This window comes from Oryzias latipes, chromosome 19 (genome assembly GCF_002234675.1).
Source record: "Oryzias latipes chromosome 19, ASM223467v1".
Taxonomy (NCBI): domain Eukaryota; kingdom Metazoa; phylum Chordata; class Actinopteri; order Beloniformes; family Adrianichthyidae; genus Oryzias; species Oryzias latipes.
In genome coordinates, this window is record NC_019877.2 from 3697652 (window position 1) to 3722705 (window position 25054).

General features: G+C 42.2%; 2 protein-coding genes across 2 annotated transcripts in view; one reads left to right on the forward strand and one right to left on the reverse strand.

Moving 5' to 3' along the window:
* The first annotated feature begins 34 nt into the window (after positions 1 to 34).
* usp42 (ubiquitin specific peptidase 42) lies at positions 35 to 12100 on the forward strand. The gene is made up of 18 exons (XM_023949569.1): positions 35 to 309; positions 1938 to 2187; positions 2657 to 2863; positions 2966 to 3076; positions 3244 to 3343; positions 4027 to 4094; positions 4188 to 4258; positions 4347 to 4429; positions 4530 to 4641; positions 5552 to 5692; positions 5810 to 5910; positions 6902 to 7061; positions 7147 to 7812; positions 7886 to 7953; positions 8960 to 9946; positions 10247 to 10521; positions 10603 to 10660; positions 11551 to 12100. The coding sequence occupies exons 2-17, from the start codon at positions 1947 to 1949 to the stop codon at positions 10638 to 10640; spliced, it is 3429 nt and encodes a 1142-aa protein (XP_023805337.1). The 5' UTR covers positions 35 to 309; positions 1938 to 1946; the 3' UTR covers positions 10641 to 10660; positions 11551 to 12100.
* A 386-nt stretch (positions 12101 to 12486) lies between these two features.
* LOC101174779 (cytohesin-3) overlaps positions 12487 to 25054 on the reverse strand; it is a 29224-nt gene continuing 16656 nt past the window's right edge. The window contains exons 8-13 of the mRNA XM_011487890.3: positions 24024 to 24172; positions 23767 to 23878; positions 18391 to 18467; positions 15429 to 15500; positions 15173 to 15327; positions 12487 to 13485 (exon numbers count right to left, since the gene is read on the reverse strand). Coding sequence (XP_011486192.1) covers positions 13413 to 13485; positions 15173 to 15327; positions 15429 to 15500; positions 18391 to 18467; positions 23767 to 23878; positions 24024 to 24172 — 638 coding nt within the window. The 3' untranslated portion in view covers positions 12487 to 13412. The remainder of the gene's footprint in view (positions 13486 to 15172; positions 15328 to 15428; positions 15501 to 18390; positions 18468 to 23766; positions 23879 to 24023; positions 24173 to 25054) is intronic.

Genomic DNA, 25054 nt, shown 5'->3' on the forward strand with positions numbered 1-25054 from the left:
TTTTGGGGGATGTGTGTTTTACTCTCTTGAGGGTGAAGCTATTCTGCCTATAATTAATGATTTGAAATGATGTAGTATAGATTTTGGGTTAAACGTTCACCCAGAGGTCACAATTCTGTACATGCGACGGAACCTCCCAACACGTTTCTCACGGAAAAAAAGAGTCAGCCAATCAGAGGCCTCGTTTCATAGTAGGTACCCGGATGTACCCGTCAGGCAATCAGCTACGTCATTGTTCACCGCCGGACACCCGCTGGAAATACGGAATGGATTTAAAACGGCTATTAACGACTTTGTAAGAGATTTCAGGTAGGTGCGGAGTTACCTTTACGATTAAACGTCACCGTAAGCGCGCAGCGGAAATATCTGCGGGGGTCTAAGGCGCTGCGGGGAGCTGTAGTAGCCTTACACCGGCTCTGGATGTCATGTCGGAGAAAGCGGCGCATTGAGGCTCTCTCGGCAGCCGGTGTTGTTTTGTGCCCCTCCTTTTTCAATAAGCGCAATACATGTGCGATTTAATATTTTAAAATACAAATAAAATCAAGTTTAAGGTACCAGTGTAACATTTTTTGTCTCGAAAAGCGCCAAAGTTCTGCGATTTTTGCAAAAGTGAACAGCGTCTGCTAATTAGCCTTAGCAACAACGTTGCTACGCGAAATGTTCTTTACGCGGTATTCAAAAGCCTTCAAAGCGCCGCTTCCCGGTAAAGGACAGTAAATTTATTAGTCTTATCTGCTTTCCGTAACCCATAGTTACGCAAGATCAAAGCTCGTTTCTTAAACTTGAAGGTGCTGCGTGTTAAAGGCCTAGCACCGTCTGTTAGCTAGTTAAGTCCGCCTGTCGGAGCAGGTGGGAGGGAACAGCTGCTCAATGCGCTTCCGACATGGAAGTAGTCCAGTAGGAAAGCTTCAATTGTAAACCAAACCTACTTCCTCCTTTCCGATGGTTTTAGCTTTATGTTAGACATTTCATATTAGCTTATATTCACTCACATAAATGTAAACACTAATTTATTTAGCAGGAAAAACACTAGGAGATGCCACTTCCGCCCCCCTGTCATGTAGTTTTTAACCCCCGCTGTCAAAATAAAAGAGTGAAAGTCTGTTTTTTTATTCTGAAAGGATCGTTTATTTACAAACAGACCAAACTACATGAAAACATTTAATTTATTATATTTTTATTAGTTATATATTGACTGTTTGCAATCTGATTTTGAAGAACAACTCTTAAAAAACCCTGGTATGCAAAACATAATAAATCTTGTATGTGTATTAAAAAATAAGATGTTGTGACATTATTTAAAAACAGATTTTGTACTGAAACTCATAGGCCTGCAAAATAAGCCTCACATTTCTGCTGTTCCTCATTAATAATCCATGAAGAATACGGTTTAGTTTCATACATCCGCTCTCAGTCTTTTGTTTTCTGCCATTTTCTGTCTTCTTGTAGTTTAAACTCAGAAATACATTTAAAGTTCTGAAGAAAAATATCGGTTTATTCCAAATCTATCTGCTATTATCAAGTAAGGGACCCTGGATCAGAGGTCTGCAACCTTCAACACCTAAAGCTACAATGGGGTCGATTTCTCACCCTTAAGAAAGATAAGACACTGATTTGTATTTATGTTAAGACTACTATTATGATAAATATAAATGAACTATTGTTTTTTGGCATACATACAACTGAAACATAAAGAGAAAACTGCCTTTTTTTCCCCTCCAAAATATGAAATATAACTTCTGAAGCTGATGTAGCAAACCTTATCGAATATCCTGCACATACAGATAAATCGGGAACAGAATGTTTTCGGGTGTCACGTCTGATTTTGCTGCAAAGTTGACAGCTACTGAAGATTATTCTGACTAAAAGTGTAGCAACTTTACTGTATCAGATGGGAGATGCTAGATGAAGTTGTACTTCTGTTTGTCTATTAACAGCAATGAACAATGACCATAGTTGACAGATCTTCTGAGAAGTCTGACCACGAGTCAGTCGGATTTAACCGGTCCACCTTCACCAGTGGAGACATCGGGATGGAGGGCAGTTGTTCCAGCAGCTGGGCGGGGGGTCCCACCCTGCCCTGCGACTCCCCGAGACTCAAGTCTCCAGGAGGCTGCATGGGTCCAACTCCTGGCGCTGCTGTCTACAACAGCACGCCGTCCTCTGTGGATCGACCAAAGGACCAAGGTAAAGACATCCCCGCCTTTACCCATCACTTTGTTTTGAGGAGTGTCTTTTTATTTTGTATCATACTGTTGTGTTTTTGCCAACAACTGCTTCTTCAAAGCAGAAGACTTTTTCAGGGTTTCATATGATACGGGGAAAAAAGCTGAATTTCTTTTAAAATAACGCTGCGTGGCTTTTTCGCTGTTGCACCAGTTAGAATGAAAGATTTATGCACATGACTGTAAATGTTGGTGTTTCATTCTTCTGTTCCGTCTGTAGAGCTTTTGTTTTTGTTGCTGCATGGATATAAAGTCCACAAAGACACAATTTTGTCGAAAAAAGCAGCAAAATCTGAATGTTTTGTGTTTTAAAGCCTATTTTATGGAGTTTTGGTTGATTAAACTGCTGCAAATCCACTATTTCTGTCACCTCAAATGTCTGCCTCTTTTATTTATTGCTCCTCAAATCCATTTTATTTTTTTATGTGCAGTTGTTAGTAGCAGTGATGGAATCGAGCTGCCACAGAAGATCCTGTTCCCTCCAGAGCGACTCACCCTGAAGTGGAACCAGGTTCACCGCATCGGTGCTGGTCTCCAAAACATGGGGAACACCTGCTTCCTCAACTCCGCCCTGCAGTGTCTCACATACACCCCTCCCCTAGCCAACCACATGCTGTCCCGAGAGCACTCCAAGACATGTAAGTGACTTCATCTTTTATCATTTATCTACCATTGTTGGGAGTTCTGTGAGATGCTTCTTACCGGGAGGATTTATGAAGTTCAATCCGTCCCTGCTGCAGGTCAAGAGCCGGGCTTCTGTATGATGTGCACCATGCAGAACCACATCATTCAGGTTTTTGCCAACTCAGGCAACGTCATTAAACCCATTGGTGTCCTCAATGAGCTCAAAAGTAAGAACGTTTGCAAAACTAAGCCTCTACTTTGCAAAAAGACCAATGCCTTTCTGTTAAATTGTCTTTACATGTTGAGTTTTTACTCTTTTTTTTCTGTAAAAAGAGCTCAACGGTGATATCTTTGCTCATGCATTCCATTTTTTTTGTTGCTTTGTCTTGTCAAGGAATTGCAAAGCACTTCCGCTATGGAAGCCAGGAGGATGCACACGAGTTCCTGCGGTACACAGTGGACGCTATGCAAAAGTCCTGCTTACCTGGAACCAAGTGAGTGATTTCAACTTTGCTTTTTGTCTCTTTGCAACATTCATTTTACTAAATTATGGCAGGTGACATTTAGGTGTGCAGTTCAAAGGGCTTTTGATAAGTGGTCTCCAACCTTTTTTAGGCCACGGACCGCTTTATTATCAGGCAATACTTTCACGTACCAAAGTGGGTGTCCTTTTTTTTTAGGATTCCAGTTTCCTTTAACTTTTGAGGCTAAAGTTGATCTTCATCCTCTGTAGAACATCTGCAGCTGCTTTAAACTTTAAAAATGCCGATTTCTTTTATTTTGAAGTCGAAGGCTCTTCTTTTGTTTCCTCATTGGCTCTTTTGTGCAAAAAGAACCTCTTTAACAAAGCTGCGGGTGCGTTAAGGATGAGTTTATTGTGGTGGGGAGAATCATCCAGTAGTTTTTCAAAATAAATCTTCCTTCAGAATCAGATTATAAAAAAACCTGGAAAACTGTGTTTGTTTTTCTATGGACCGTCTGCAGCCCAGGGCTTAGGGATCACTGATTTAACCCGTCATTTGTGTTTAACTAATAAAAAAAAGCCTTTAAGTGTTTGTACTGTAGCTAAAGCTCTTGCTTTTTGTTTGTTTATGTATAACTTATTTTCCATTACTCCTACTGAAGGTTTTTTCTATTTTGAAACGTGATGTATTGATTTTGTTTGTGTTTTTGACAGATTGGACAGGCAGACGCAGGCAACCACCTTCATTCATCAAGTATTTGGCGGATACCTTAGATCTAGAGGTGACTATTAATGGGTTATCTACCACATAAAGTCACTTTTAACTATCTAGCAGCTTTACTCTATCTATAACGCCTCATATTTTCTGTCTGTAGTGAAATGTTTAAGCTGCAAAGCCGTCTCAGACACATTCGACCCTTTTCTGGACATTACTTTAGAAATCAAGGTAGCATTCTCTTCATTCATTTATAGTTTTTTAAGGTTGTGCCAGAGCTCTTAAAGCACAGTAAGGAACTTGAATGTGTTTTGCCCAGATGGCTCCCAGTGTGTCCAAAGCTCTGGAGCAGTTTGTCAAGCCAGAGCAGCTGGACGGTGAAAACGCCTACAAATGTACAAAGTAAGAACCGCGCATGACCCCGAACCTCCACACGCAGCTTGTGTTTATGTGTGCGTCTGCAGACGTACCCGCTGATCGTCTGAACATCTGCTTTTCTCAGGTGCAAGAAAATGGTCACCGCCTCGAAGAGATTCACGATCCACCGCAGCCCAAACGTGCTCACCCTCTCACTCAAACGGTTCGCCAACTTTACCGGAGGAAAAATTACAAAGGTAGCGTGAATTTCTGCTCCACGTTTTCGTGGGAGACGGGTCGGGTGCTGGATTAGCGGGCATCATCCCATGTGTTAGGATTAAACAGGAAGTGAAAGTATCTCCGCGGAATGCAACTTAACCGGCTCGCCAAGAACAAAAGCTGTCACGAGACGTTTCTAAATGCCGAGTAGATGTTTTTAAGTTGAGTTCAGATGTTTCAAATCCGGTCCTCTCTTTAGTACGGTGGCCTTGAAGTGCAAATCACTCAACACAAAAGTATATTACAGATCATAACAAGAATTACAAAAGGCAAACAAAAACCTTTATCAAAATAAAAAAGAAAATCGGGAAAACAAAGTTTCCATAAATCTATATGAAATGTTGAAGAATGAAATAAAAAAAAAAGAAACCTAAAACAATCCCGTCCACAACTCAGAGGCGAATTTCTACTGATCTCCTGCCGCTCTGCAGAAACTATGTCCTTGAAAACAACACAGGTTTTTTGGCTAAAAACAACATCATCATAATTAAAAAACCTCTGGGATCCCTTTAAAAATGAATAAAAGGTGATCAGAGTGGGACATTGGTATGTTTTTGTTTTTTGCCTCTAGTCGGTAGGTGATGGGATTTGCACTTCAGTGCAACCATAATCGAGGGACCTTTTGGACTTTCTAGTGGGGGGAGGCATGTCTTTAGAGAATTTATGATTCTGCAGGTTGATCCACAATTGCTAAGAAAGAAAAACAGAGTTTGCTGGTATCGGCTCTTTCTCATCCTGTTTGGCTCTGGATTCTACGTTTTGCCTTAAATGATCTCAGGAATATTTGGGTGCTGGTCTGGTTCTGGATTATAATACCCTCAAAACAAATAAACACGTTTCAGTCCACTGAAGTCACCAAGACGTTAATGAGCTTTTTGTGTTTCCCAGGATGTGAAATATCCAGAGAGCCTGGACCTGCGGCCTTTTATGTCCCAGTCACAAGGAGAGCCACAGAACTACGGATTATACGCCGTACTGGTTCACTCCGGATTCAGCTGTCACGCTGGACACTACTTCTGTTATATTAAGGTATTCCTAAAGCGGCATAAATGATGAAACGGACGAAGGTTTTACGTGGAAAAGATGCGTTTCTGTGCAGGAATCCTTTATTTACTCTCCATCGCTGCACGTTGTTGTGTCTTCCAGGCCAGCAACGGTCAATGGTATCAGATGAACGACTCCTCTGTGTCCGTCAGCGACATCCGGTCTGTCCTCAACCAGCAGGCTTATGTTCTTTTCTACATCAAGTGAGTCAACCGCACCTCGTTTTGTAGAACCACATGTTTAGAATTCCCTGCTGTTTTGCTTTAGTCTTCATTTTTTTATGATTCGGTAGAATATCAGAAAGTAAAAATATGATTTTAGAAGTGCTGTTTCTGACAGGACATGTGTTTGTTTAAAACCCCCTACAGGTACATTACAGTGAGTGTGTGTAGGATCCAAAATGTAGTTTTCTTTGCAAATTTCCTTTTTTACTTTGTAGTTTTTTCATGGTTCACCTTTTTCCTTTGTTAATTGGCGACACCTGGGTGAAAAGTTTGCCATGTTCTGGCTCACCTGCACTGTGTTGAAGAGGAGAGAAGGGCTGTTTATTTCTCCACCATTGTCTTTGCTAATATTTTGTTAATCAGATTCATTAAAGTATGCAAAGCAAACTAATTACTCTCCCACTGTTTTTTATTAAAAAAAAAGAAAAGAAATAAACATGCAAACAACGGACGGGACTGCAATGCATTTATAAGATAAACAAACTGAACTTTTAGGAGGTTTAAAGTTCCACTCTGATCATCTTTTGATGTATTTTCAAAGGTTTATTTTAACTATAATTATGCCAGCAGTTGCCAAAATATAAAATATTAACGGACAAACTAACACTAGCAGTGCAAAAAAAAAAAGATGAGCTTTTGACCTGCCTAGCTTACTGTCTGTCACAAATACGATCTTTTTCAAACAGCTTTTTTTCATCTCTTCCTGATTCACAATGAATAGAGATATAGTCAGAAATGCAATCTAAAGCTTCATTTTCCTAATTTATGTCCTCCATAATCACTAAAAAAGCTACAAGAACGTGTTGAAAAAGAGTGGAGTTTTCCTCAGAGTGGATCTTTAAACAGTAACGTCGCCTCTACAGTTCGTTTATTTTACCGTCATAGTCTCTTTCTTTTGGCCTAAAAATGAAATATCTGACAGTAGATCAACAGAACACGAGTTTATGTTTTTCTCCGTCTACATCTTCAGGACCTCAGACGTGAAAAAAGTTGGCGACTACAGCAGCTCGAGCCGCAGCCCGAGCATCTCCGGTCAGTCGTCTCCGCGTCCAGTGGTGACGCCGCGCAGCAACGCCATCCATCACAACGTGGGCTTCATCGGTCCCCAGCTCCCCCAACACGCTGCCAAGGTAACGCCTAGACCTTTCCACAACGTCACGTCGGCGGTAAATGACAGACACGCTCAGTGTGAGTTTCTTTTGTGTGTTTTCACAGAGCTCTACCCACCTTAACGGGAACGGAGCTCATAAAGACTACCCCGGGGGCTCCAAAGGCGCCAGCAGCAGTGTGCTGGGAAAACCCACCCACGTATTGCCTTCCTCTTCCTCCTCCTCCTCCTCCTCTTCCTCCTCCTCCTCCTCCTCCTCCTCTGTTTCACACTCAGTCAGCCGACCCACGATGATTCCGGACCAGGACAAACGACAAAGACTTTCATTTTTTATTGGACAGGGCAAACAGAACCGACCGTCATCTTCTCACAGTCAGTCATATCCCACAAGTTCCTCCGGTTCTTTATCTTCCTCACACTCTACCTCAGACATTCGATTTGTTCCGCGCCAACTCAACCACGTCAACGGCGCAGTGTGCAGTAACGGAGATCAGCCGAGCGAAGGGAACGGAGCGTCCCTCTTGGTGCCCTACAGCCAGGAGTCCTCAGAAGAATCTGAGCCGGAGAACGCCGCCTCTCTGGACAACGGCTGCTTATCTAGAAGCAAAGGAAGCAACGCCGCAGAAAGTATCTGCGCTTCCTCTCCTAAAGTCACCAACGGGGAGGCAGGCGCTCGCCGCAACGACAGTGAACTCAGTGGACCAACCTACGGAGCGTCTAACCAGAACGGTTATTTACACCCCAAAGTGAATGGACTCAAGGCCCCAGAGAAGGTGCCTCCCCTATTCCTGTGTGGAACAGTCTGGTCTGAATATGGTGCTGACCTGTCCGCTCTGTGATCCTCAGGTCTCTGGAAGTTCATCCTCTGTGACGGCTGTTGCCAACGGAGTCGATGGTGGCCACACTCAACCAAAGTAAGAGGAAAAGTCCATGTCAAGTCTGTACAAACCTGCTTCCATGAATTCATGTCCATATCTGCACAAAGACCTGATTAGGATCTTCACAGTTCTTTGTTTTTTTTTTTTTTACTGCGCCTCTCGAGCAAAAATGTGGCCCCTGCCACAAACAAAAAAAACTCACCAAAAAATACACCTGGTAACTGATGAAAATGAATTTTTGGGGCTAGTGGAAAATCCACTTAAAAAAATGATGACACCAGAGCGGGAGAAACCATTTAAACATGGTCAAAATCTCTTATGGTGCTCTAAAAATATTTCAGAATTTACTTACAAAGCCGAAACATGTTTAGGGTAACCAAAGGAAGTTTTAAGATTATTATGGGATGGCGACAGGATCTACGGCTTTGCAGCCTTGTTGTGGCAAAGTGTGAAATGTAGCGATTTTCACATTTTCCCCTCAATATGGGAAAAGAAACATTTTGTTTGAGTGATCGTCACTGAATTTCACACACATGCAGCAAGCTTAACGGCACAACTGCAACCACAGTTTTGTTGACCTTTGACCTTGGGAATAGGCTGCCATCTCTTCCATTTTGCCTCCTCTAACGTTTTTAGACTTTGAACAGCGTTATCGGGGCGACTTCGCCAAAGTGGTGGTTCTTTTTCGTTGCCACAATTTTTACCTGAGCACTCTGGAAGTTTAATACACGTATCCTTGGCTGCAGCTGAGCAAAATTATACGACATTTGACATTCACATAGTAGGAAAGTGGGCGTGGTTAACCAAAAAACATCTGTTACCAAGAAAATCCAAAAATGTATTTTTGCCAATTCTTCTAAAAATTACGTTGAACAAAATAAATAAAATGGTTGCTATGGAGATGAGACCGACAGAAAAGTGTTTTTTCTTCCATTAGGTGTAATTCTGATCAGGGTGGGAGGATGAGACTTGTTTATCAGCCGCTCAGCTTGTTAGGGCGCTAATGAAGACGAGCTAATAACCTTCACTCCTGTTTCCCCAGTAAAGAGGCGAAGGCTGCGGCTTCCTCCCAGTCCGGTTCTGTCCAGAACCTTCAACCTGCTGCTAATGAAAGCCAGCGCTTCCAGGCGGCCGATGCAAGGGCTACTATGCTGCCTGAAGCCCCACCCCCCCACACCGCTGTCAGCTGTCCGCCTTCAGCCGGCGAGCTCCCCTCCGCTGCGGACGCAGAGACCGCTCCTTCGTCCTCACAGCGGGGCTGCTTTCAGAGCACCAGCGGCCTTTCTGCATCCACGCAGAAGCCCAGCAAGAGCGAGGACGACGGCGAGCGCTTCCCGAGAACAAACGGTCCGACGGAAGGAGAGACGGGAGCTAAAGAGCCCACGTCGAGTTCCAGAGGTGACGACAGGCAGCCGACTCGCGACAGAGACGGCGTGCAGGCTGACTGCAGGAAACACTACAGGGACAGGAGCCCGCGGCGCCAAACTGACGGGGATCGTTATCGGTACCGGCGAGACTACAGAGACCACCATCACTCGTACAGGGACCGCTTTCCTCCTCCCGAGCGTCACTGGGAGCGGAAGGTCTTCCACCCCAGAGAGTACGACCGCTCCTCACGGCGCTCTTACCATCACGGCCACTACTACCACCGATCCGACACAGACTACGAGCGGAGGGGATACAACTACCCCCACCGCGAGGAGGCCCCAGGCTCCTGGAGGTGGCAGCAGTACAACCGAGAACCCCGTGCGATGAAGAGGAGCACCTGGGAGAGGGATCACTGCCGCTCACGAGACAGAAGCGCTTCACCCGATGCGCTCCGGGAACCGATCAAGTCCAAGGGCTCCCCCCAGCAAGATCGCCTGTCCAGCCAGGAGCTTTCCTCTAGGAGGGACGACGGCAGTCACAAGAGGACTGCCGGTCACGCGAGTAAGGAGAGAGAAGACAGCTCTGAGCCTCATCGCTGCAGAAAACACAAAAAAAGCAAGAAAAAGAAGTCGAAAGATAAAGAGCGACACCACAGGAGCGGGTGAGCAGCTCTCCGTTTCCTCACATCTAACTCGGGAGTCAGTTTGAGCTTGATGGATCACAACCAAGCTGCTTTAAGTGGCTTAGTGAGGTAACTTTAGGTCTTAGGTTAAAAAAGGTGATTAGGTCTTTCAGTCGAGGCCTAAGCTGCTGTGAGGTAAAGGATCTGCAGACGTCAAAACCCCTCCTGACAAATCCTTCCCACAGAGACATGGACCAAAAAACTGAAAGGAGTTTTCTTGTAGAATCAAAACATCTCATAAAGCGGGACTCCAGTGACCCGAGTTTGTTTCCTCCGCAGAAGCTCCGACGTGGACTCGGCCTCCGAGAGCAGAAGGAAAAAGAAGAAGAGGCGGCGGCACCGGGACGGCGACCCCGAGCGACGGAGCTCCGACGCGGCTCGGAGCCACGAGAACAGAAGCAGCGACGAAAGGGAAAGCCGAAAGCGGCATCGCGACAGCGGGCCCCCGCCTGAAAAACGACGCCGCACAGACCACAGCAGGGACCATCTACCCCCACCGTGTCTCAGCCCCCCCTCAACCGCTTCATCCCACCGACACCTCAACGGATACTCGGGTATCACACCTTTTCTCAAAGATCAGTAGAGTTCTGGTAAACGTCTGCAGTAGATCTGAGCAACTTCAACCTGTTTTGCAGAAAACGGATTTGGCCGAGCCGACTTCTACTCCCACTGACTCCCCGGCGTCCCGACTCTGTAAGCATCCGTCCTCCTTAAATACTTCCCATAGAGGAGATAAGTATTTGATGCCTTGTTGATTTTTGAATCAACTTAAAACGTACAAGTTTACATCCCCTCCGTCACGTCTGCGTGGGACGTCCGTCCCTCCGCAACGCAGGAGTTCTATTCCAGGAAAAAGACGGAGAAATGGGAAAAATTTAAACTTCCGCCGTACTTCCGAAAGTACGACCTTAAATATGACTCAAATTCATATTTAAGGTCGTGTGCCATCGCAATAACGTCATTAACGCCCCCCGTATGATACCCACGTCCATTTTTGCCACAAAAGTTTAATGTTGGAAATACAAAAACACAACTTGCGTTTCCCAAAGACTCGGTGAAGGAGGGGGGATCACGGGGCCCCCCCCGCGTCGAGTCGTTCCTCCAAAACTTTGGCATAACTGCCACGCAAACCCGTTTGGGTTTACCCGAATCAGTGTAAACCCAGCAAAACCCGGTCTGTGGGAACCAGAACCCGTGAGCCCCGTTTCCATTTTAAAAATGGACCCATTAAGCCGAACCGGACCACACCATTTTTATGTCCACCCCCACTGATGGTAGGCGGAGCTACTGTTGAAACCCTTTGATTGGTCAGTACAACAACAGAAACGTTCTAAACCGGATCAAACTGGACCCGACCGACACATTCATGGTTTCTATGGCAGAAAATCCATTAATATCAAATCTTTAAAGTCAATTTCTAGATTTTTTTTCTCTCTCGCTGTGCAACTGAAGTTGCCATTCAAATGAAATGTCATTTTAGGAGGGAAAACCTACAAAATCAGCAAAGCAGCAAATGCTTCTTTCATCCACTGTAATCAAAAACCTAAACCCTTTCCTCTTCTTTTGTCGTTTTTGTGTTCCAGATCCATCTTCACCCTTTTGACAACAGCAGAGGAATGATAGACATTTTTTTGAAGTGGTGCTTCTTCACGGGGAATAACTAGAATTTTTAACACAACTTTCACATTTTTTTTTTCTTTTTATGTGGATTTATTTGATGTATTTCTCATTACTACGGTTAAAGAAAAAAAAACATTGATCTGTTAAAACATTTATTGTGAAAAATATTAATATATACCTGTCGGAACCCAAACAAAGCCTGGAGCTTAAAGGTTTCAGCTGCGGCTCGGTGGAACTCAGGACTTGAAACTTCGTGGCTTCACTCAGTTTTCCAGCTGCTGAATCCAAAAAAAGGATGTCAACATATTTACAGCGCTGCAATATTTCCCACGGGGTGCAGCTGAAGGAACCGAGGGAACTCCAGCGAGGCTTTGCTGACTGATACCTCCACGTTAACCCTGGACAGACTTGAGATCATCTCTCAGCTTTTTATTCACTGTTATATTTTAACCTTTTTCACTCTGCATCCTAGTCTTTTTCCTTCTTATTTTTTAGGTAATTTAAAAAAAAAAAGATGCTTTCTTGTTTTCCAAAGTCTTGACTGTGGACCATCTGTGTTAGCTTTTAATGACAAAAACAGTCTTCTAGCATCATGAAAATACTGTGAATTTAATTTTTTCAACTGTATTATCAGTTATTTTTGTAAGTAACAATCCTGTATCAGGATTTGATGTTTGGTTTTTAGAACAAGTCGTCGATCACCTTTTTCTGGAAGAGCGTCTGTACCGTTTTCATTTTTCATTTATGTTTCCTTTCTTTTCCAGCTTTGAGGAAAAGTTGAGAAAACTGCTGTTATACCTTTTAGTTTAGCATGCCTGAATTTATACATTGTATAAGGTAAAAAGCCTTAAAAATACAGTTATGTCAAAAAAGTTTGTTTTTTTGTGTGTTTTACAGCGTTTAAGTGAATGGAGAAACACTGAGATGCCAGGAGTGTTGTTTTTTTTGTATTATATTTGTATTTGAGCCTCTTAATGAACAAACTTAAAGTTAAATTATAATATCAAGAACTGCATTCAGGTTTTCTTACACATGCACTGTTTTTTTCTGCTCAAATGGATTATTTCTAATTATATATAGCCACACACCTGGCAGATTGGAGGGTTTTATTGAGGAGTTCTGATGCAAAAGTTGTTATTTGTTGTATTTTTATTCCAGAAAACTGAGGAATAATTTTTTTTCCCCAGACGAGGAAAAGCATCGGTCTGGAAACGAGGAGTTAGTCTCCTTTAGAGCGTCTCCTCTGCTCTAAATAGGAGACAGATTTACTCCTCCTGTGAACGGTTTGTACATGACATACTATACATGCTAAGTGTAATCTGGGGAGGGGACTCTTTGTGACAGAAAATAAATACACAAGAACTGACCTTCACAGAGCTGGATTTTGAATGAAACACAGGAGAAAACTTGATGACATTGAAGTTCAACCTTTTCCTGAATGTTTGCATATAAAGATAAAGTCCTTTTGATCAATCAGACCAGCTGACTGATGAGCTTGAGGCTTTAATAAGCTGCAGTCTGATGGCATCTGGGAATCTGAGCGTCAGGAAGAATGTTCCGGTTTGTCCACTAGAGGGCGGTCTCCTCATAGGCACCTCAAATAAGGGAGCTGCTCCTCAACTTTTCAATTCTCCCTTCCCACATTTGTCATTATTCCGTGCCGAGCAAAGAAAAAATAAAATAAAAAACATCTCCACATTCACATTGGACAAGAATGGAGGCAGAAATGGAGGCGCTCCTCTACGTTTTCTCCCGCCCGAAAAAACTACATCCTCGCGGCTCCCCGAAGTGCTGTCGGCAGATGCGGCCCGCAGAGGTGCGGTCATCATTTCTTGTTGGCTATCCGCCTCTTCCTGGTGGCCAGCATGTCATAGAAAGGATCCCTGCTGATGCTCGCCCTGGGGAAGGAGACAGGAACAAAACAGAGGTCATTTGTCTGAGGATGACCATGTCAGCATAAAAGCATCCTGTCTGGGTTGTGCACAAAATATCTGGATTTCAGGAGCACACATCAGTGGACGACTAATTTGGTTCACCACTAGGTGTGCGATATTTTAATTTATTTTTATTCATAAAACCTGCATCGTTTTCTAGGACCTAGTCGTCTACAATCCGAATGGAGAAGGGAGCATGTGCCCCGCATTGCGTGTTTTCTATGTCACAAATACAAGCTGCATTTTTTTGTCTGCTTCTGATTCACAATAATTTGAATAAAGAAATACTAAAAATAAAATAAAAAAGTTTTTTCTTTTTCTTTTTTTTTTTTTTTTTTTACTGTATGTTGTCCCCCGTCCCAAAATTCCACAAAAAAGATGTTAAAAACTCCCAAAACATAATTGGTATGTAAGTTGAATTGCTTCTCGGCTTCCGCCGTTAACCTCTAATTCCTGAAATTCCTATTATTAAGCAAAAAACAAAAGGAAAACCAAAATTTAAATGACTTTTGAGTTTATTCCAGAAAAACTAAACTGAAAACCTGAAAGGAAAAAAAAAGATCTTTAAATCAATGTTGCTTTAAAAGTCCTTTATCCTGCTTTTGTAATCTTTTCAGAGTAAACTATGTCCAAATATATGATATTGCCTTTAGCCCTCCGGTCACCGCTAACATGGAGAAAGTGGGCGTGTCTGTTAGCCTGGGGGCGGAGCTGGGAGCACAGACTCTTCCTGGAAGGGGCTGTTCCTCACGTATCTACATCACAATGTGAGGACCCGCTCGTTTTCCTGGATTGGGAAGGGGCTGGCGCTCCGAGAGCAGGTTTTTAGAGAAATTCTCAAAAAATTCGGATTTGTAGTAGTTTTTCATGAGGAATAAAATTATAATTCACTTAAAAACTCAAAAATAGATTGATTTTGCTCTTTAAACACCAGGATGAACTGGTTGTCCTGCTGTTTAAATAACATTTAATAGTAACAATAAAAGTACAAAATTGAGGAAATGATAGAAAAAATAGAATTATTGGTAAAAGTTATTTTTTTCATGTGATCAATTGTTTTTTGTTTCAGCTTCATCGCTCCTGTTGCTGGAGGAGAACCCTGAACATTTCCATGATGGAAGAGAGAAGAAACTTCATCTGACCAGCGTTTTTTTCTACTTCGCATATGCGATCTTTTTCATCTGCTTCTGATTCCCAACAATTTGAATACTCTTTATTTATAATTTTGAGCTTAATTTTCCCTCTATTTGTCCCCGATCGTCAGAAAAATGCCAGAAGAAAAGCAAAAATCAGCATTTTTATGGGAGTGGGTCTTCTTCTGAGCTACATCTGGGTGGAGGTTTGTGGTGTAAATACTCCACAAACCCTCTAAAGTGTGCGGCAAAGCCTGAGGAGGTGTGTGTGTGTGTGTGTGTGTGAAACTGTCGTTGCTCTTGTCAGAAAAAGGTGTGACCTTATCCAGCAGAACCAGAGCCTTATCTGAATGGAAGTGTGAGAAAGCGGGTCACAGCTTGTGTGTATGTTCCGGTAGTGTGTGTTGGTATTCCTCAGAGTCAAGGTCACGCGTGAGAAAGTCCCACATGGGAACAGGCTAGAGGCTGGCTAAGTGCCCCTGGGTGTAAATGGATCCGCACGGACACGCGTCTCTCACTTGATGGATTTGATCCACTCCTCCTTCTCCTCAGGAGTGGGCGCTGATATCCTGTACACCACGTGGTTGCCCTCCACGACCCGGCCGTCCGCCTCCGTCTTACAGGCTTTGATGACCTGGCCTTTGTGGTTGGGGTTGTAGAGCTCGAAGCAGTTCTGAAGAGACATCAGGAAGCAGCAGCATCCAATTATTGAATTGCATGATTAGCTTCAGACAGTAAAAAGCAACAGGAGCGCTAACAGAGGAGCTTCCTTACAGGCTTTCTGGGCTCTTCCACCTCCCTGATGCTGAGGTTTTCTAAAGGAATGATCCCACGAGGCTCTTTATCCTGAAGACACACACATTTGGGGACAGATTCAGCATCAAGACACAGATTATTCACCAGGATAATGGCAAGGACAGTGGAGATTCTTTAATTTGTAATTCAAAGACTCACCTCTTTAACTTAGCATTAAACTTTCTTTTTCCAGGTATTTTTTTCTTTCTATCTTTTAATCTATTATCGCCACAGCATTTTATTCCATTTTAAGTTCATCTTTTGATGGTTGTTGTTTTAACCCCAAGTTTATGCCTTGTGTGTCAAGCATCTTGTGATTGATGGGATTTCTAATGAGGAAGTGAAGTTTATATTTCTACTCGTTAAAATTTTTATCTGCTCATTGAAAAAAAAAAATGAATTACTTAGCCACTTAACTTGAACAGCTAAAACTTTATTGTTTAAAACCCACACAAAATGGTTAGTTGTTTTTTTTTTATTTTGAAAATATCTGTTTTTTGTCTCATGTTTCCTGTCACTTCTATTTTTCATAACCTTTATTTAGTTATTTATGTATTTGACACTACATAATTTCAAAAGGTTTGATAGAAAGCAGTTCAGACGAATAATCTAAAAATTTTAAAAATTCATCCCAATAAATGTTGACAAAAGGCAACAAAAGAAAACATCCTTTTGACCCAACCTCACTGGCTGAGCAGCTGCTACACACCCCTCGCTTTCTCCTTCTGCCCCGACCTCTTTTGCCAAAATAGCAGCTTTTCTGTTGGTTACATCTCCATAGCAACCATCTAATGTTTTAGTCACCTCTGGGTGACGAACAGGTCGATGTAATTTTTGCAAGTATAGGCAAAGGAAAACTTTTGGATTTCCTTGGAAACGGAGGTTTTTTTCTTTAAACCACGGCCACATTCCTGATATGATCATATTGTATGTTATGTTGTTTGAGGCAGGGATCCATGTGTTGAATTTGCACAATATCACAATGAAACATGTGCGAGCAACAGGGAAAGGCCATGCTAACGGCGTTTAAAATCTAACGTTAACATCAGTATTTTTGTCAAAGTAGCTTCCCAATGATTTATGAGACGTTAGGAGGAAATTGATACAAATCCCAAGGAGTTTAAATTTGTAGAAAATGCAAAAGGTGTTTTTTTTATCCTTAAATTCAAGATGGTGGCCTCTTCCTTAAGGGTCAAGGGTCAACAAAACTTTGGTTATCCTGGTGGTGTGCGAAATTTCCATGAAGATCACTCAAACAAAAATCTTCTTTTTTCCCATATTGCGTCCTGTGGCCATCCCATAATAATTTTAAAACTTCCTATAGATGTCCTCGACATGTGTAGTTTGGTTTCGTTAGGGGAATTTGAAATATTTTTTGAGCCCCATAAGAGATTTTGGCCTTTTTTGATGGTTTCTCCCGCTGTGATTTCATCATTTCTATCCCAAATTCTTTTTTTTGATTTTCTTTGGGGGGGGGGGGGTGAAAGAAATGGGGAGAAAGAAAATGAGCAAAGTCAGTTTCGTCCTTGTAGTCCACGGCTGCTCTGGGACATAAATCACTTTTGTTATCAAGATTTTGGAGCTGAACCCAAAAAAGGGCTAAAAACAAACATTTCCAAAAATCTGCTATTCCCACAGTTTAACTTTCAGAGAAATTGCCCCCGGGCCACCCCCCCACATAAACACACGCCCCCATCATGGTCTGAAAAACGAGTGCAGGTGAGCCTGAAGCCCTTAGAAGGTTTTGCTCATACTGGTCGTGTGGCGGACAGCGTCCAGACGAGATGTAAGCCAACATGCTCCTGCCGTTAACCCCACCAAGGCTGATGCTCCATCTGCAGGGGCCAGATGTGTGTGTGTGGGGGGGGCTGCCTTCATGTGTGCTGCTTGTCATGTTTCTCCTAATGAGGAGGCACAGCAGGGGGAGGAAATACCCAGGAACAGCTGTTCACAGCTGTGTAGGAGGCCCAGCCCCCTCGCCGCCGCCGCCGTTGTTGCAGCAGCAGGCGTCAGCTTGAGACGAGGGATTCCTGGCTGTGGTGATAGGGAGACGGTGAAGGGAGGGGGGAGGATGTGGCTTATAGTTTTAGCGTAGCCAGATGTGGAGTTTGCAGATGATGCTCCATGTTAATTACTGGAGTGTGGCTCATTTTGGTCAAAGCATCTGTTGAAGCTGCAGGGAGAAACCTCAGCCCCCTTCTCTGATTCCTCACACTCACCCTTTTTCTTTTATTCACATTTGGGGTTTAAATATATAATTTGAACATTACATGGGGCAATATCCAACAACATATTGTGATAAAACATTTCTGGAATAACAAATTATCTATTTATGAGGTTTTAGACCAGTGCCTACAAAAAAAAAAGAGAGATTTAAAGCTTTTGGCTGAATTTTAGTTCAATTTAACGAAACTCTTCTCAAAAATGACCAAAGATTCAGAACACAACCTACAAATTATGCTACATTCACAATCGGCTTTACTTTATCTTCCTTGGTTACTTTAGTCACATTTCTACCAATTTAAGAGCGATTTTAGAAATTATCTTTTCTGTTTTGCCAAAAAAAAAGCTAGTTTCCTTGCGTACGATAAACAAATTTGAGAACATTTGTTGTGTTTTCAGCACTTTGTGTCAGTTTTCAACACAGAGATGCTGACACTTGTGATGCAAAAAAGCAATGAGGATTTTATGTAGGCCCTATTTTTTATCCATAATATAATCATATTTATACAATTTATGACAAAACGGCAAAAAAATAAAAAGAAAATCCTAAAATATTCTGGTTTCTGTTGACTTTTAAGCTCAACAAAGTCTCATTGGACACCTTCGATGAGTCATTGTAAGATCGACTGAATCCCTGTGTGTAATGTGTATTCCATCACAAAAGAGAAACACTGAGCTCCTCAGTTTGTGTTGAGTACACACAAATCCACCTACTTACGGTTGTGTATTCAAAATAATAGAGGCAGTTGTCGGTGAGGATGAACCACCTTCTCTTCCACGTCTTCACGCGGCCTCCTGTTGAGAAAAAAAGAGGCACAGGTTGGAGAGCGCAGACGCTAACCTGCAGGAGACCCCCCAGCCCCACATGCCACATCTGGTTGGGATCATCTCCTTGAGTTATAAGGCTCGATGTGCCTCCAAACACCCTGCCTCCCCCAAGACCACAGAGTCAGATGCCCACAGGCAACGGTAAAAGGGTTGGGGGGTGGGATGTGAAGAGGGGGAAATCACAAACATGCAATTGTGATAACTGGCACAAATGTTCTGCTGGGCTGAATTCAATCCTTTCTGCTGAAAAGGCAGATCTGGAACAAAGCTCTTCCTTGTTTACACACAGCAATGGGTGCAGAAACTTCATCAGGAAGAGGCGCAACCCTCCATCTCTTTAATCAAGACGAAACCAGATTAGGGGAATTATGCAAAGTTTTGTTAATTACGCCATCACACACGCAATCCGCATTTAGAGAGTCGATCAACAATCTGCACCGCAATAAATAACAGGATTGCTGACGGCGGGGAATCCGCACAAAGCAGCCATTACTGATGTCACGGTGTTCAGAGTCTTTGAAATCACCAGTGTTTGCCAATTGGCTCTTTACAATGACGTAGGAATGACACCGACAACCCATTTAGTTAGTTTTCCTTTCAAATTGAACTCTGGAAAAGCCAACAGCAGGTTTCTTCAGGGCTTTTTAAGGTAATTAAAGACATTTTTAGGTTTTTGTTTATTCATTTTGCAGCAATAAACAACAGCTGAGAAAATAAAAAATAAAACATGGGGGAAAAAACGTTAAAAAAACAAAAATTAATACTATATAAACAAAAAATAAAATAACTAGAGTTATGGCACATAATTGGAATACCTCTTTGGAATAAATCCTTGACATCTTTGTAGTTTAGAGGAGCTTTGGCAGATTTAAAAAAAAATCTTTCACGTTGTTTTGTCCTCATCTTTGCTTTGTCTTTACATTTATACATTTTTATTCAGTCTCCACATGTTTAATGTTCGATCTAAAACATAAAAAAATAGTTTGATCTCAATTTCTGCAGTACAATGTATTAAATGTGCTACTCGAAATTGAATTTTTTGCACATTTTCAGGTTCATTGTGAAAATATCACAAAAGAAGATGGGGATGTACTTAAAACATGGAAAGCAAGCATTGCTGCAAAAACGGTGTTAAAGGTAAGTTGTAAGAGCATATTTTGAAGTTGTAAATAACGCTCAAAAAGGCCAAACAATTATTATAATTAGCAAGGTTAGCATCAAAATTTGGGGTTTTTACTTTAAAATCAATTTATTTCCAAATGTACAATAAAATATAGAAATAAACATGACAAACAGGAAAGTGAAAAAGTGCTCGAAAAAGGAGTGGATGGACGAAAAATCGTACTTATGTTTTCAATCCAGCGTCAAACAGGAAGTGCTGCCTCTTGGTCTAGATGTTGAACGTTTCAACGGAGAGGATTTAGACTTGCAAAGAATGTATACACTTTTTAAGCCTTTTTTTAAATTAAATTATATATCCTTTTTCTACTTTGGCACTAATTTGGTATGATATGGATAAAAATAAAGCAAAACTAGTCATAAAAAAGGAAAGTGACAAGATGCACAACTTCAGTAAATGCATGTCCATAATGATTCTCATTCGGCCAGTTATCAATGAGCTTAGTCGTGTCAGCTTTCATTGACTAAGATCACAGTTCAGTAAGTGCAGTTTTATGCAAAGAGAGCGAATAAAAACACATGTGCTGAACCCCACAGCGTTCAAAAACAAACTCCAAAGATGTCCACAAAACACTTTCTGACATGCTGTTCAAGGTTGATGATGATGCGTTCAGGCGCAGCAGCACACTCGGTTGTTAGAAGCACAGTGTTATAGGAGAGCGTACAGGGAGAAGTGCAGCGGGAAATTATGTTTGTTACTGTGGCACAAAAGCAGAACCTCCATTTTTCCAAAGTAATATAGGGTTTGTTCTGAGTGGGGAGGGGAGGGGGGGTGTCCTAATGTGAAGAAAATGACCCTGAAAAGCAAAGCAAAACAGGAAGAGAGAAGATTTGTGATGGGGCACCGAGAGGAGCTGAGGGGCTGCAGGGCAGCAACACAGGAAGATATTATAAAGGGGGTCTTCTTTATGTCGCCGCATGACTGACGACACAGCAGTGCGTGTGCATCCCCACAGTGAAACCTCACGCAGCCCGTTCACTGAAGCTCGTACATGGATGTTGGGTAACTAGAAGGGAACGGCATGACGTGCAGGGTAGTCTCCAGAGCATGAAGCCACTAATTCGGTTTAATCATGTTTGTCGTTTTTTGAAACTCTCCAAAAGAGCAGCAGCTATTTGGTTCTACTGAAATGAAAATTTAGATAATGTACTTGGAGTCACCTTAAAGGGCCGAGAGGTTCAGCCACTGCGTACACTTTGCACGGATAAAGTTGGTCAGAGGTGAATATACGTGGAAAAAAGGAGAAAGGTTGTGGTTCTTTACGTGAAACTTTCACGGATGTATCATGAATGAAACCACGTTAAAACGCGAAGAACTGGTAAATCAATGTTGAACATTAACCGTGCCTGATTATTGCGCTTATTATACGAAACTCATTAGTGATTCATGCGTTGTTTACGTAATATGTGCGCCGTATACGGAACACAAAAGTTATACATCTAAGGTAACATGCATGAAAAATCTGTGAGACAAAAGTGGAACGCTTGTGGAAAACCACAACGTTCCATATGCAGAAATCAAGCACGATTGCGTAAGAGTTACGTAATAATTGCGCATAAACTACGCAAGATATGAGTAAGCTGAGTAATTCTCAGCTCAAAACCGAATTCACGTAAAGACCTCGACGAACATCTGCGTACATCCACGAATGAGGAACGCACTTGTGAATTACGTATATCATGCATGGATCGCCTAGATTTCATGCGTGGAAAATGCGCAAAATGTACAAAGTGGCTGCGGGACACTGCCTGAAAAGCTTACAGGTGCAGCTAGCCTAACTACCAGTATGACTGGGAGCCATTAAAGGGAATGTTTCTGCATCCAAAACTATTCAAATCTTAAAACGTACATGTAGGACTCTTGTTAAAGTATTGCATTAAGCTTTGGGGTAAACATCATTAAAGATCCACTCCAAAGAAAATCGTGCTTTTGGTGTTTTTAACATGTTCTTGTGGCACTTTCTGGGGGGGTAAAAATAAGCTAATAATTGCATTTCTGAGTATTTCTTCATTGGAATTATTGTGAATTAGAAGCAGATAAAAAAATACAAAATGAAAAAGAGCTTATTTGTGATGTAGAAAATACCCTGGCCAGGGACTTTAAAATGCAAAACTCAAATAACTTGATTTAAAAAGCTCAATGGATATTTCTTTTGGGTTTAAAATTAAGGTATTTTCCGACTAAATGAGGGTACTTTTTACTTGCCCCAGCTAACATTGACCCTGTGCATCATTCAAACTCCTTGGGAGCCTCAACAGGAATGCCACCAAGCAAGGACAATGACCCCCCAACTCATTTGCCTTGAGATAACCCATCACCCCCCCGTGTGCTAATGCGCACATATGTCCTCTCACAGCTCAAGTCATTTACTGGAGGTGGTCATCATGTTCAGGGGCCTGGTGTGCTGGGGAGATATAAGAGCAGCCAATGCCAGTGTGGGGGCATTCTTGAGGATGAACGGAGGACGAGGTGTTACCTACCTCCTAGTGCAAAGATTTATTGGGGAACAGCCACAGAAAAAACATGACAGGACACAGCAAAAATGGGAGAAAAACAGGAGGACACAAATTAAGAATGAAAAAACACACACACAGAAGGAAAAGGACAACGGTGAAGGAAAGTCGAGGTTGAGGGTTCTTGGATAAAGTGAAAGCTAGAATCAAGAAATATTTCCTATATGTTTCTTAATCGTTCACTTCATTCAAAATGCTGAAGGATAATTAAGTTATTAGGATGCCAACGTGCTCACAACAACATGAACATGCAGCAGGTGATAAACATCTGGCATAAATAAATGTAAAAACGACTTTAGTCATCGCCTAATCCTTACTATATCCCACATATTACTGCTGATTGTTCCAATATATTTGCCATGGACTTCCTCTTTAACTTCCTGTTACAGATCACGGCCGACTGCAGCTGGGTACTCTGACCCTCACCTCAGAGGAAGTGAGTCGGCATGGTCAGGAATAACGGCGGGACAGGCCGTGACCTGGAAGTTTTTTACCAAGGGAGTTTTTTCGACAGATGGGCACCGTCGAAACTATAAATAAGTCTTTAAAAATAGATTTTAAATAGAATAAAAGGCCAGACATTCAACTTTTGGAAAACTATTTCAAGGGTTAGACGAGCTGTCAGTATTATGATCAGGGCCTCTGTATAGGAAGCATAACACTATTTATTTATGTAGCCCAATATTACAACATAGTTCTCTCAACAGGCTTCTTACCGGTGTAGTGATATATGGGGTAACTGGTCAGTTAAAAATGGAGGTGGGACAGATAAAGAAAAGGAAGCCTGCTGCTTGTTTTTTCATACGGTTCGTTCACACCGGACTAGGAAACAAGCATTCGAGAAACCACTTCACTATCACTATTCAAGTTTTTAAGTCAGTTTTCAAGCTCTACGAACATAACGCATGGCCATTTAATGTGAGTTGAAAGTTAATTCTGTTGAACTTTGACCAATCAGGAACTAAGATTTGGTAGTGGCTTATGGATGGCGTCCCTTTTAATTGTAAATTGACCATGGAGGAGAAATCAATAAATGTGGTTAGTGGCAGGATAGAATTCTATGACACCAAGTCTATCGTATATCGGAATAGAGATGTGAAAAAAAAAGGTTGGAGCAGGATTTGTGAGATTTACACCACTTTGACAGTTTGCACCAAGACTCTTTCAACTGTGAGTACATGGGCTAGTATTGGTAGCGACAGTCCAGTGTGAACATCATATTAAAAAAAAGCGTACAAGAACCCGTGTTAAGCACATCCTCGAAAACACAACATATGACTGGTGTGTATGTGGCATTAAATTGAGTTAATTTGGTATAATTGTTGTCTGATAGCTGTCTTACAGTCTTTTGTCTGTGCTATAAGTCTTACTAGGTCAATTAAAGGTCAGATAATGTATTTACAGATGTGGTTAAATATATGTTCCCCTAAGAGTCCAGAAAGACCACCAACAAACCTATTTCACCACAAATATGAAAGCCTCATCTCCAAAAAAAAAAAAAAAGTGATTCTGAAGCTTTTTCTGCATAAACCAGGATAATCTGGGTTACATTTGCGGCTCTAATCGCTCGTACCTAGCTTGAGGAGCCAGCCCTCTCTATCAGGGTTGAAGAATGTGTGCGTCAGATCGTTCCCATCATCTTCTGGGATTTTGAAGGGCTCGTTTTTGATGCTGTCGTAGAGGTTCTGCAGAAACGGAGGGGAGGATAAGCATTACTCAAACTGGGAAACGGGGGGAGGACAGGCCTCATTTGTGTGGAGGCATCGCTGATCGACAGACACATGCATCCCCACCCCACTCCCCGCGAACTCATTACAAGCAAATCCTCACCCTGAGAAGCTCCTCTGGCAGGTCCCCCCCCTCGTTGATGCCCCTGTTCATGGAGATAAAGCGCTCGACGGGGGGCTTGTCTCTGACGTTGGGGTTGTGGAGACTGGTGTTCAGCATGATGATAGCAAACGACAGAACATAGCAGGTATCTGCAGACGCGGGGGGAATCCGATCAGTGAAGAAAAAACATTCACAGCAGGTCTCCAAATGTTTATAGATGATTACATAAAGGAAACACAAATCCACCCACATGTTACAAGGTCACAAAACTGCATGTTTTTTCTGTTACAGACTTCTATAGCAAATGTAGGGTAATAAATAACTGGGTATCATCAGCATATAGCAGCAGTTTTGTTCCTTTCATTTCTTTGCTACTGTCTGTCCATATAAAGGCCTTTGTTTTGGAATAAAATAAATAAAGACCAACATGATGACCCGATAGTAGATCAATTCCCAACCTTGACAATCAAAGCGTTTGAAGGATTACACCTGGCTTTCCTCCTGATGGTTAAACGGATTCGAATTTTGAGATGCCACATTTTTAAATCACGATAACTGTGTTTTTGCAAATATTCTGGTGTTTTAGCCTGCCTTACCCTCTACGTCTTTTTCTTAATAAACCTTGATTTTGCCTGACATTTTTCAGGCGTTTTCTCCAAAATCTTTCAGACATAGAATAAAACTAAAGTATGGGAGCCAAATTCCAACGGAGAATTTTGTAAATGTATCAGAAAGATGCAACCTGTGAATGTTGAGGGGGGGAGTGTTTACAATCCCTCAGTTGGGTATAAATTCCCAGACTGTCATGGGCCAGTGGCACACCGAAAATGAATCATTCATCCCCTTTTGTCTGTCTGTCTGCTTGCTCACGTAGGCACACTTTAGTTCTCTGTCGCCCATTGTCTGGGTGCTCTTCTTCCATAAAAACAGAGGGGCTTTGTTCACCGTACTGTACTGTGGGAGGAAGAGGAATGCTAGCGTAGCAGCTCTATGGCTGGTTGCTGTCACTTTTAACTTGTGTTCCTATGCCT